A 13,633-nucleotide genomic window follows, 5' to 3' on the forward strand; every position below is an offset into this window, starting at 1 on the left:
TGTAATTATTCTGTATATATGCCAGATATCAACAGCTACTGTAGTTATTCTGTACATAAGTCATATCAACAGCTACTGTAATTATTCTGTACACAAGTCCAATATAAACAGCTACTGTAATTATTCTGTATATATGCCAGATATCAACAGCTACTGTAATTATTCTGTATATATGTCAGATATCAACAGCTACTGTAATTATTCTGTACATAAGTCCGATATCAACAGCTACTGTAATTATTCTGTATATATGCCAGATATCAACAGCTACTGTAGTTATTCTGTACATAAGTCATATCAACAGCTACTGTAATTATTCTGTACATAAGTCCGATATCAACAGCTACTGTAATTATTCTGTATATATGTCAGATATCAACAGCTACTGTAATTACTCTGTACATAAGTCCAATATAAACAGCTACTGTAATTATGCTGTACATAAGTCCAATATAAACAGCTACTGTAATTATTCTGTACATAAGTCCGATATAAACAGCTACTGTAATTATTCTGTACATAAGTCCAATATAAACAGCTACTGTAATTATTCTGTACACAAGTCATATCAACAGCTACTGTAATTATTCAGTACATAAGTCCGATATCAATAGCTACTGTAATTATTCTGTACATAAGTCCAATATCAACAGCTACTGTAATTACTCTGTACATAAGTCATATCAACAGCTATTGTAATTATTCTGTACATAATTCCGATATAAACAGCTACTGTAATTATTCTGTATATATGCCAGATATCAACAGCTACTGTAATTATTCTGTACATAAGTCCGTTATCAACAGCTATTGTAATTATTCTGTACATAAGTCCGATATAAACAGCTACTGTAATTATTCTGTATATATGCCAGATATCAACAGCTACTGTAATTATTCTGTACATAAGTCCGTTATCAACAGCTACTGTAATTATTCTGTACACAAGTCCAATATAAACAGCTACTGTAATTATTCTGTATATATGCCAGATAACAGCTACTGTAATTATTCTGTATATATGTCAGATATCAACAGCTACTGTAATTATTCTGTACATAAGTCCGATATCAACAGCTACTGTAATTATTCTGTATATATGCCAGATATCAACAGCTACTGTAGTTATTCTGTACATAAGTCATATCAACAGCTACTGTAATTATTCTGTATATATGCCAGATATCAACAGCTACTGTAGTTATTCTGTACATAAGTCATATCAACAGCTACTGTAATTATTCTGTACACAAGTCCAATATAAACAGCTACTGTAATTATTCTGTATATATGCCAGATATCAACAGCTACTGTAATTATTCTGTATATATGTCAGATATCAACAGCTACTGTAATTATTCTGTACATAAGTCCGATATCAACAGCTACTGTAATTATTCTGTATATATGCCAGATATCAACAGCTACTGTAGTTATTCTGTACATAAGTCATATCAACAGCTACTGTAATTATTCTGTACATAAGTCTGATATAATTAGTAATTAAAATTATTATTAAAAAATAAAGAATGTGTGATTTTTCTGTATATAAAGTGCTCTGGAGTTTAAGTAGCAGGGCCTCCCAAATTAGTATAAAACCTTGACTTCAGTTAATACAGTAATTTAATTTGAAGAAAACAGATCAAAAGTCAAGGCCACAGTCCGACATCAACATGCTGGCCCAGTATCAGGGGTACCCCAAGAAACTGTTTAAAGATACAACTACAGTTATGATCGAACATCACCTTTAACCTCAGTTGACCTTGACAGGTCAAAATCATTTGGAATGGCTATTTTTTTTTAAAGAATTGCAGTGATTCATGAATCAGGTTTTGCTTCATAACATGATCTCTGACCTTGAAAGGCCAAACTCAAGGTCAAAGTTTTAACTCAAACCGTCAGATTTAAACATGGTGGCAGAGTTGAATGTTAGTCGAGGATGAAGTGGTGTAATTTTGGACAGAACTGATCAAAGCCACAACTTTGATCTTTTTTTCTCCCGCGTGCAGACACCAGACAATTAAAACAGGAGCACTGCCAAAATCCATCAGGATCCTGGTGTAACGGGGCGCCCCAAAGAGAGAGAGAGAGTCCAAAGAGACACGGGGATCCTTTCCTGACCTGATTCTACAAGTGTGAAACTGCCTTTCAGTCTGTGCTCAAACATCAGGATTTCTCCTGCTGTACTTGCAAGTAAAAATAGATTGGGGGGGGGGGTACGAGGAGCTGACGTGGTGCCATGTATTGTCCCAGCTAAATATATTTCTGCATTGTATAGACTCTGCAGGATTCAGTCCAAGCTCCAGAGCAAAGTGGGTGTGTGCATATGTGCAGCGCCTGAGGCGGCTGCATAGGGTGAGGGGTTGAGTGAGTGGGGAGCAAAGCCGCCTGAGTGGTTTGCTTCATTAGGAAACAAAATATAAGCTTTCCGGGCCATTAGGACTGACTTCAGATGCAAAAGCACATAAGACGACGACTCACCTCATCAACGATGCATTGCAGTAACTGTAGAGGCTGGAAGACGAGAGTAATGACAAAAAAGAAAAAAAAAGTCACGTTAGCCGTCATGGAATATCCAAGCAAAAAATGAAAATCAATAGTGTGATAAAGAAAGAGTATCTGCTCAGATGAATGAAATGCAGCGAGCTCAGAAAGTCATCATTCAGCTCCTGAATGTTTTTATTAGTTCTATAATAGTGCCCAATATAACAGCAGCAGTTAAAGCATGATCTAATATTTCACGGCAAAGATGCGATTTGAATGGATTTTCAGATGAGAGTCAATCATGAGTAACTGAAATAGCGTGGGGAACCTTTCTTTTATTCTGCAGCCATAAAACGTACCATTAAAGATCCCTGGTTTTTCTGAATCTGTAAGACGGAGAAGAACAGCAGAGGCAATACGTAATTAGCATGTCATAATCAAGACCATGCACTTGGACACATTATGATCACTGAGAGAAAATTATTGTTTTCCTGCCGGCAATTTGTGAGCATGCGTTAACACCATTTACATAATGAAAACACACAAATGCTAATGGCCTCGCTCTCATTTGTGGAGATTAGGGTAAAAGATCTGCTAATGCTAATTTCTAGAGTGGTATTTTATTCCTGCCCTCCAGGTTATCGAGATGTGCTCAAGTAGAAGAAATGCTGCAAACTGTATTAGCAAGCTCTGCAGTGAAAACGTCCAACTCTGAGCGGGACCGAATCCCAGGAGCCGAGGCTTCGTGACGTCCTTTTAACCTCAGATTGAGCAAAATGTGGAATTGAGAGTGAAGGGATGAAACTGCAGAGTGGATTCTCACAGGTGCACAAAGAGGATTCAGCAAGTAAAATTTAAAGCCTTTTATGGCTTTTTATGCCTGTCAATAAAATTTAAGACCCATTTCCACCAACATTGTCTGAAGCGTGCACAGTAACGCCAATAATTTAAGTTTACTGATGACTGTGGTTTCTGAGGTGTTTGTTGGCGGTATTGGTGTGATGGCTAGAAAGTATTCAGACACCAAAGTACTCAGGCTTTAAACTGTCGACTCAACTGTTGCTCAGTGGTCTGTTGCCACGGTCTGTCTGATGTTGCTGAAGACCAAATAAAACTTCTAGTCACACTGGAGAGTTTGGGGATAAACTGCCAGTTTCAGGTCTTGCCATAAGATCTCAACATGGATCAACCCATGACTTTGATGAGCAGTGATGATCACCAGATACCATAGCATGAAGCAGATTGAGAGCCCACAAGCTCTCCTGGATGAGATGCCAGTACATCACAAGGTACCTTCCAGGCCAAGGCTGGTAACAAGCCAAGTGAACTGGATGGTCTTGTCCAAGGGCACAGACTGGTAGCGTGAAGCACACATCATGAGTCAATCCAGGGTCTACATACCTCCTGTCCCACAGAGCCACCTGCACTACAATGACTTAACTAAACCACCCTCATGCCTGATTCTAGTCTCTTCAGAGACATTCAGGAATGGCCTTGGTGCTGTGGTTTCCAACTGCTGACTGAACATTCTGATTCAGAATCTTCCAGTAGACGTCACAGTTCATCACACAACTACAGTCACAATTGTGTTGTTAAATATGCAACTTATACAAGATTCAACAGAACTCATGTCTTCCAAAAAGCTCCAAAAACCCACAAGACCATAATCTGAAAGTAGGTGTTTCATGGTAAATGTCAATCAAGGCTTTACGTTTCTCCTCACAGTGATTTTGTGGATCATTTCTAAGAAGCCTCCAAAACAAAACTTTCCAGTTATGAAGAACATTTTGTGGTAAAACACTTGCCACAGGAGTTGAGAAAGAAGCGTTCATTGTGATGCTGTTTCTTAGAGGACTTTCCATGTTGGGTATTGAAGGCCTCAAGTTGACCACGACTCAAAAGGATTGAACCATGGCCATTGTGCAGTTCACCTTTATCTGCTGAACACTAACAGTGGTCTCATCAGACCCCATGGGTTGTTTGAGGAAGGAAGTAAGACGTACAAAGTCCCAAAACTCCCAATGATTTTACATACATCAGGTTGTATTCACCTGCAGCATCGGTCAGTGTCTAAATACACTTGGGAATACGATTTTTTTGCCCAGTGTCGATGGATGTGCCGGCACGTCCAACTCATGTGACTATTAATAAACCAGTGACGGAAAGTAAGACAGACTTCATTTGACCACTTCCTGAAGCGACAGAGTGTCACCTCTAGTTTCAATTCTAGTTCTGGAAGATCTTTAGTCAATCCTCAAGTCCGGAGAATGTCCCAAGGGTCTGTCTCTTTCTCTCACTCTCTCTGCCAGCCACTCATTCAGAACAAAACAGTCACCAGGTTCAGGAGGCAGATGAATTCCCACTGCCCTTAAACCCTCAGAAATGCTAAACAGTCCTGCCAACCTGAAAACACTCTTTAAATTTTTATTTTGCCCTACACACAAAGCATACAGTCTTGTGGATGGGCTATTTTCTTGTTCCAGGATTTTTCTCCCCCCACCCCTCCCATGGAGCAAATGGGTATTTTGGTGAATTTCCATTTTTCATCCAATGATGGATATCTATGGACAGAAAACAGAAAACATCTAGCTAGAAATGTTGAGTGATGTTATTTTTCATTTATTTACACCGATCTACAATTTCCTTCATACAGTACACTAATTACGCAAGCCAAAAAATTTGGTAAATCCATTCCTAGCACCAAAACAGCTCATCCACAAGAATAAAAGCAGACTTTCAATGAAGATTTGAAGAATTTTCTAAAAATGCTTTTCTTTTTTTTTTTCAGATTTAGAACTAAAATATTTGTACATACATTGTTGAGACTGATGTGGCCATTTTGATATGCAATATACTTATTGATGATTAAAAAAGGTATTAATTATGAGAAGGCATTAAACACAAAACAAAGTGTCTCATCTTAGTCTGACCAACAGAAAGTCCACAATAGGTCCACTTTACCTGTAGCAGTGGAGTGCAGAGTATTTGGCCTCCAGCTGGAAAAATCTGCTGATCAAAATCAGCTTATGCGGATTCAGGAGAATTAATACAGTAAACTATGGTTACACACTGCCGACTGGACATGTCCAGCTTGGAGGACAAACTTACAAACGAAGGCTTAAAGTCTGCAGACAGCGCAGCCCTGTGGTCTTTCAGCAGAAGGATAATCTCCACCAGTTACAGGTGCAGCAAGCGGTAAAGTTTCTCTGTCTCGTTCAGATTTACTTTTAGACTTGGACTTTTTGCAGGTGATCAAAAAGCGGTCAATATGAAAAATAAAAATAAAACTGGGACTCCAAACAAAAAGTACGAGGTTTGCAAGCCACAAAACTGAATAGTGCAATGGAGCAAGACAAATACGCGTCTACTCTCTAAACGCCACCCCGGAGGTCCGGACCACTTTACTTCTACATTAAATTATTCTGACAACTAGCTTTTATATTTTAGTATGTTGTCTCAATCACACACTTAAATTCAAACAAGTTTGACAAATATGCAAAGGAGGCGGCGATGAGGAATTGGGCAGAAACGTTTCTCTGCGCTGTCGCTTTAAAAGACTCGTTCTGTGATGTTGGGCTACGCAAATAAAAGTGCGTTTTAATGTCATCACACTGAATGAGTGATAGAATGTTCATTTTCTAAACTAAGCTAAATGGATTATGTTTGGTAAATGAATTGCATATTTCTCCGGCGCTTCTGACAGTACATTACAGCACTTATTGATTCACTCAATTAAATACAGGTTTTCACACTAAATACCAAGAGACTCCTTAACTGCCTCTATATCCAGTTTTGCCTGATTCAGACACATTAAAGGCAACTATGGAAAACTAATTTGTTCAGAAATAATTACTAGGACAAAATTGCATGCTGCTCCAGGGGTTGAAATTGGATATTAGGAGACGAACTTAGTCAGGCATAATTGAGCACTTATTCTTTTTGTACTAGGTAGTTTGACCGGATATCGCAAGTGGGGTTCAATAATTCCTTTGTATCTTTCCTCTTAATGTCTCTCCGTAATGTCAGCTGATTATCGTGTAGACATATCATCATCACCGTGTTCGTCCTGAGGGTAAACATTGTTTAATATGACATTAATACTAACATGCCTACCACCTCAGGAGTTACTCAGTGGAGTTTTAATTTCACAGGGTCAGACATTAGCCAGGTGGTAACGTCATCGTATCTGCAAGGCAAGTCAAATTTAAAAGCTTCTGGCTTACCCCACTGGTAGGAGAACCATTTGCTTTTTGATGGAATGTCAGACACACATTTTGGCCACATGGCACATTTCTCTGGGCATGATCCAGCATCAGTGTTGAGGACACTCGTAACAGGAAGAGGCCACAGGGAGACCCATGTTTCATGTGGCTGCGCAAGATTAATAGCTACATTCAAGAGGTGGCGATGGACTGTTAGTCTGCCTGGACAGTTGCCATCCATGACACAAGACAGTTCCACAAAGTGGCACATGCAGAGACATGTGGCGCGAGTGACACAGACCAGACCTCCATAAGACAGCAAAACACATTAAAGATCTCACCTTAGAACACCACCAAGAGCTATAGATATACTATGAACCAACAGAATCATGGGTCTGTGGGTTGGTGTCCGCTCTTCAATGACCCTCTAGTTTTCCATAGAATCAGTGGAAAGTGTCAGTTTCAACATATGGACAGTCCGGCAACAGAACCAGAATCAGTTTTATTTGTCCAGGAGCGCTTACACACGAGAAGCTCTCTTGGATGTTACACGCAGTAAAATAAAGTAATAAAGGTATCAATATTAGTATCAACATTATTAACGATGAGCTCAGTATGGACTGAGGAGAACTATTTCTGCAGATATTAAATCGGTGAGTTCTGTGGAAATGCTTAAAAGCCTGAAAGAGTCCTGTCAGCTTCCACCGTGGCAGCTTTTTGGCCAAAGCTGTGAACCACATCAAGACCCTTTTTTTGTTATTTCAAAGTATTTGAGTCGACTCAACATGAAGATTGCAAGTTACAAAATCAATTTTCAAATGTCAAATGATTTCTGGTCTTCTTAAGAGTAACTCAATAAACACTTCTGAAAGATCAGTGGCTGCTTCACCATCTTGAGAATTTCAAAGATCCTTTTTTCAATAGGTAATAAATAAGAACATTCTTAATAAAAAAGGCCCTTGCTTTGATCAAAACCTTCAATTTTAATGGTTTTGCTTATGTACAAGGGCAGTCTCTCTCTGTCACCATGGAAATACACCTCAGTCAAAGGCAGTGCAAGGTCTTTCTCTTTTTTATTTTTTTTGGTCAAAAGCATAGTTACTTTGTCTGATACGGGTTACCTGGACATTATCACGGTGACCAACAGGAGGAAGCAAACCTCACTCGCAGAGCCCTTGGGTTTTGGCCTTGTGGTTGGAACATCTGCCTTCTGTGCCAGTTTGACTCCAGAAAGTGGCAGAAGCACAGGTTACACCAAGTGAGCAGACAAACCGTGAGTTTGTTAGTCAATATACATCCCAGCACTCCTCTAGAACTGTGAACTTGGTGTCGAGAACAAGAGAATGAGATCATTGATACACAACACTACAATTACTTTTCTTCACAGGGTGGTGTGACTCTCATCCTTAATGGGACCGGATGATGGACTCCAGCATTCTGAAGATGTTCAGAGTATTAGCACAGTTCCTCGAGCCAGTTGAGGTGGTTTGGGTATCTCATTAGGATGCCTCATGGGAACCTCCCTTTCTAACTGGTACAGGTCCTTCTAATTAGTAGGACACTTTGAGGCAAAGCCAAGAAGATTATGTATGGTAAGTGGATCTGGAGGATGCAGCTGGGAGAGGAACATAATGTCACCTTTACTGCTCTGTCACCTCCCCAACCACATTTACTGATGGTCCAATGGAGGAACTCAATGTATATGAGGACTCTAGCCTTTCAGCTACCACCTATTCTATTAGCCACTTGAGTGTCTTTATGTATCTGGTCAAACACAATTACAAAAACACACTCGATTTAAAATGTTATACAACATCCCGGAGGTCACCCACCCCATTCCCGGAGGTCACCTGCCTTCAATTTCAATTTCAATTTATTTTCATTTATATAGCGCCAAATCACAACAGAGTTGCCTCAAAGCGCTTCACACAGGTAAGGTCTAATCTTACCAACCCCCAGAGCAGCAGTGGTAAGGAAAATCTCCCTCTGAGGAAGAAACCTCAAGCAGACCAGACTCAAAGGGGTGACCCTCTGCTTGGGCCATGCTACAAACATAAATTACAGAACAATTCACAGAACAATTCACGGACAAATATACAAGAAATGCTGTTGGCGCACAGGACAGGAGGGTCGCCAACACGAATACAACTCCCATCTCTGGATGGAGCTGCACCTTAAACAGAGAAAAAACAGAATCAGGCATCAAAAAGACAAAAAATACTGTATAATTTGTCAGCATTAAACAAGAAAAAAAACAGAGAAATACTAAGGTGATCACCGGCCGCTAGCCCTAAACTTCACTAAAAGACCCAGAATTTAGGTAAAGTTGAGGCCGCGGCCCGCTCCAATTACTAATAAATGAATTAAAGAGTAAAAAGTGTAAAACAAAACTGTACCAGTATGCTAGCCATATGAAAGGGAAAATAAGTGCGTCTTACGTCTGGACTTGAAAGTCTCCACAGAACAGGGGCACGATAAGAGAAAGCTCTATGACCCGCAGACTTCTTATTCACCTTAGGGACACAAAATAGTCCTGCACCCTGAGAACGTAAAGCCCAGGCCGGTACGTAAGGTTTAATTAGGTCAGCTAAGTAAGGAGGTGCCAGTCCATGAATAATTTTATAGGTTAGTAGCAGAACCTTAAAATCTGATCTCACTGGGAGAGGAAGCCAGTGAAGAGACGCCAAAATGGGTGTAATGTGGTCAAAGTTTCTGCTTCATGTCAAAAGTCTGGCTGCAGCATTTTGAACCAATTGGAGAGCCCTAATGCTAGACTACGGTAAACCAGAAAATAGAACATTGTAGTAGTCCAATCTAGAAGAGATAAATGCATGGATCAGGGTCTCAGCATCAGCCATAGACAGGATGGGACGAATCTTCCCTATATTTTGCAGGTGGAAGAAAGCAGTCCTAGTAATATTTCTAATGTGGAGGCCAAAGGACAATGAAGGATCAAAAATTACCCCAAGGTTCCTCACTTTGTCAGTGTGATGTATGACACACGAGTCGAGGCTGAGCGTTAACTGGTCAAATTGATGCCGATGTCTCACTGGACCAAAAACCATCATTTTAGTGTTATCAGAGTTTAAAAGTAGGAAGTTTCTAGACATCCAACTTCTCACTGCTGCAAGGCAATCTTCTAAGGATTTTATGTGAATGAGATTACCAGCAGTTACTGAACCATCCCTTAGTTATGCTGCTATAGACGTAGACTGCTGGGGGGTTCCCATGATGCACTGTTTCTTTGTCTTTTTGCTCTGTATGCACCACTCTGCATTTAATCATTAGTGATCGATCTCTGCTCCCCTCCACAGCATGTCTTTTTCCTGGTTCTCTCCCTCAGCCCCAACCAGTCCCAGCAGAAGACTGCCCCTCCCTGAGCCTGGTTCTGCTGGAGGTTTCTTCCTGTTAAATGGAGTTTTCCTTCCCACTGTAGCCAAGTGCTTGCTCACAGGGGGTCGTTTTGACCGTTGGGGTTTTACATAATTATTGTATGGCCTTGCCTTACAATATAAAGCACCTTGGGGCAACTGTTTGTTGTGATTTGGCGCTATATAAAAAAATTGATTGATTGATTGATTATCGGCATGTAAAACTAAGTATCATCTGCACAGCAGTGAAAGGTAATCCCAAAACGCTGCAATATGTGCCCAAGGGGTGCTATATAAAGGGAGAAAAGCAGGGAGCCTAAGACAGACCCCTTCCATCTATACCAGGGCTGCCAACTTCGAGACTAAGGCTGGAGTGAGACTCTGCACACGTGACAAAAATTTTTTGCAACCCTAACCCTAATTAAAAAAAAAAAAAATACAGTCCTTGTTTACTAATAAAAATAATAGAAGGGAAACCGTGTTTGATTCCTCTCCTCTCCATGTCCATGATTCTTTCTTTTTCCAAAATACTTCAGTAAGCTCATCTACAGGCACATAAGGGGCAAATCATGAAAAATGCTTAAAATCGCTGGGGGTGAAGAGGGCCCTGGTTGGGGTTTTTAGCCATGCTAATGCTCCCCAGAACCATTTTCTGCAGTGAATTTGCAAGGAGACTTAGTGAGGATGGAGGCAGCGGTTTATCCAAAAATTCACAAGCTGGACAAAATCTATCTTCATCTTCTTCCTCAAGAATGACACATTAAACATAACATGCTGGTAAAATATAATTATGAGTAAATCCTGTGTAAAATCTGTTGGTCTTGGACAAAGATTTGAATTTGCAGATGAGAAATCTTCTTCCATCAGTCTTGGTCCAGTGTCACATGGACTGTGCCAGTGCAGCCTGGTATTCTGGCCTGACCAGGTGGAATCAAGGGAGGTTATAGATTACGCACAAGATCATTGGCTTTCTCCTCTCTGCACAACCCCGGACCCACAGAGGCCTGGTCGAATTTAGAACGGTCAGTATGCTGCCTGTTGAGCTCAGAGTTCAACAATTAAAATTAAATCCTATGTTTAATATAGTGAATAAACAAGCCCTGAATTATTTTTTCACTTCTTTAAATTTACAGCTGCTCAGCACAGTATTAATACTCGGTCGAGTAGCTTGTCTCTGGTCATTCCTCAGGTGAAGAAGACCTGTGGGGCTTCGTCCTTCAAGTCCACTGAAGATAAACTGTTTAATGGACCGCCTCGTCAAAATAAGAGTTTGTGAAACGAAGCCTCTTTTTAAAAACAGGGTCAGACAGTTTTTTTTCCAAGAACTGGCTCAACAAAAGAACAATCAATTTATTTATTATTGAGAAAAAATATAAAATACTCTATAGTTTTATTTTATTAACTGTTATTGGTTTTGTGTATGTATGAATGTATGTTTGACTGTCAGTATTTTGTTGGGCCACAATGGAAACAAACATTTTTATTTTATTTTATTGCTTTTTTGTGTTACCCTGTATTTTATGTATTTAAGTGTTTAGTTAATACATTTTTTTATTATTTTGTGCATGTTTACATTTTATACGAATTAAAATCAAACAATCAATTGTTCCATGTAAGTGCTATGTTAAAGATTGGCCAGCAGATGTTGCCATATTTAATTTAATCAAATGCTTCAAACACTGAACCATTTCAATGCAATTGCTTCATATTGATTCAGTGGTTTAAAACGCGTCAGTTTCTCTGTCAGTATAATTATCAATAAAATGCACCAGTAATCACACGTTTTCAGCACATGTGCACAGATAGACTTATAATCATGAATACTTGCGAATCAGGACATTAAATAACATACGATATGTCCTTTAAATGACCAAGTTAGCTGACTGTCTCAACACACAATTAGACTGAGGCTCAAGGGACCCAAAGTTCGGCTTTTTTATGGGCTCACCTTGTTATCCAAAACTTTCTATCCCACATCAGCAGCCGACTCAGAACCATAAGCTCCGAAGATTTCCTTGAACTCTCTCTGAACTCTTCACGGACAGCTGACGTATCAGGTGACAGGTTTTCAGCAAATCAGTGATCAGAGAATCCTGCAGTCAGAACGTTGTCTGCAGATGTTAACAGCTGTTTCATGTGCGCTTCTTAAACTGCTCTCCTTTCATTAAGAAACAATGCGGTGTGGTCTGGTCTGGTCTAATCTAGTCATCAACAGAAAATAAACATGAGATACTTTTATTTTGGCGTGAAATTTCTTGCTTGTGCATGAGAGTGTGAGATTGATGCTGAAAGCGTGAGTGTCACGCCAGATGCATGAGAGTTGGCAACCGTGCTGTACCAGCTGCAACCACGGCTGATTAAGCAAGTCTGGTGTTTCAAAGCTCTTGATTGGCTGAGCACACCTGAAGGGAGTGGAACAGTAAGTTTGGTGATCCCTGGTCCAGACCAAACCCACCCCATGAGCAAGCGCACCGGCAACAGTGGTAACTAAAAACTCACTTAGCATTTTTTTAATTACAGGAAGAAACCTCCAGCAGAACAGGCTCAGTGGGGTGACCATCCTCTGCAGCCACACTGACAAGACAAAAAACAAACCACCAGATTGACACAAATGGTGCAGCTGTAACCAGTTATAATCCAGTGTTCCCAAAGACAGAATCACTGAAAAGACAACGAGATGAAGATTAAAGCCTCTGTGGAATCAACGACATCGGTACGTCAGTCAGTCAGTGATGCAGGAGATTTCCCAAACCTCAGCTCAACTCAGATGAACCTCCAACCTCTCCCTGACATGCCTCGTCATCCAGAAGGGAGTTCAAAAGTTCCAATGGAGACTTACTGAAGCAGGTTCACACCAATACATAAAAGAACTAACCAGGAGTTCATCCCAGACCTGTTCCAAATCAGACACGATGTCAATGCTGACAACGATTAAAGAGCCAGACGCAGAACCAAATAGGAGTCCTGCAATGAAACAATTCCTGAGGAGGACTCAAGATCAAGCAACATGTTGCAGAAACCCTGGAAATAGATGAACTATTGTTCATAGTATATGCAATGAATACAGGACGGCAGCACAGTGACTTACTATTTCATTTGAGTACACACACACACACACACACACACACACACACACACACACACACATATATGTATATATAAAGTCGGGTTGATTGTGCGACACAAATGCACAAATATGTGATGGACTCAAACTAAGAACCGACATGGTTGTTCATCCAGAAATCTATTAAAATACAATGAAATGAAGAGAAACAAAACAATCACTGAGCAAACAAGAAGACAACAAATCAATCAAGCACAACTGTGCTGGCGGCTGCAGACAGATCAGGTCTGGTGTCTTCAAAGGCGTTCAGAGCAAGCCGTGAAAAAACCATTAACTCCTGACAAAACAAAAGAAGAAATAAATCGAAATGAACGCCAACACGTGCTGAAGAGAAATTAAAGAGATGGTCTCTAATTGTGACAAAAAGGAGGTGACGACGCCGGCGTGAGCGCAAGTCGGCTCTCTGAATGAACGTTCAGAAATTAAACCAAATGAAAACTGCTCTTAAGAAG

The 13,633-nt window shown here is 40.2% G+C and overlaps 1 protein-coding gene across 2 annotated transcripts in view; it reads right to left on the reverse strand.

Moving 5' to 3' along the window:
- The window catches only part of map2k5 (mitogen-activated protein kinase kinase 5), a 171,874-nt gene that overhangs the window by 64,476 nt on the left and 93,765 nt on the right, over window positions 1-13,633 (reverse strand). The window contains exons 18-19 of one of the 2 annotated variants that reach the window (XM_034183191.1): window positions 2,844-2,870; window positions 2,482-2,514 (exon numbers count right to left, since the gene is read on the reverse strand). In XM_034183191.1, coding sequence (XP_034039082.1) covers window positions 2,482-2,514; window positions 2,844-2,870 — 60 coding nt within the window. The remainder of the gene's footprint in view (window positions 1-2,481; window positions 2,515-2,843; window positions 2,871-13,633) is intronic. The other variant, XM_034183198.1, reaches the window with a different exon arrangement.

Source organism: Thalassophryne amazonica, chromosome 2 (genome assembly GCF_902500255.1).
Source record: "Thalassophryne amazonica chromosome 2, fThaAma1.1, whole genome shotgun sequence".
Classification (NCBI taxonomy): Eukaryota; Metazoa; Chordata; class Actinopteri; order Batrachoidiformes; family Batrachoididae; genus Thalassophryne; species Thalassophryne amazonica.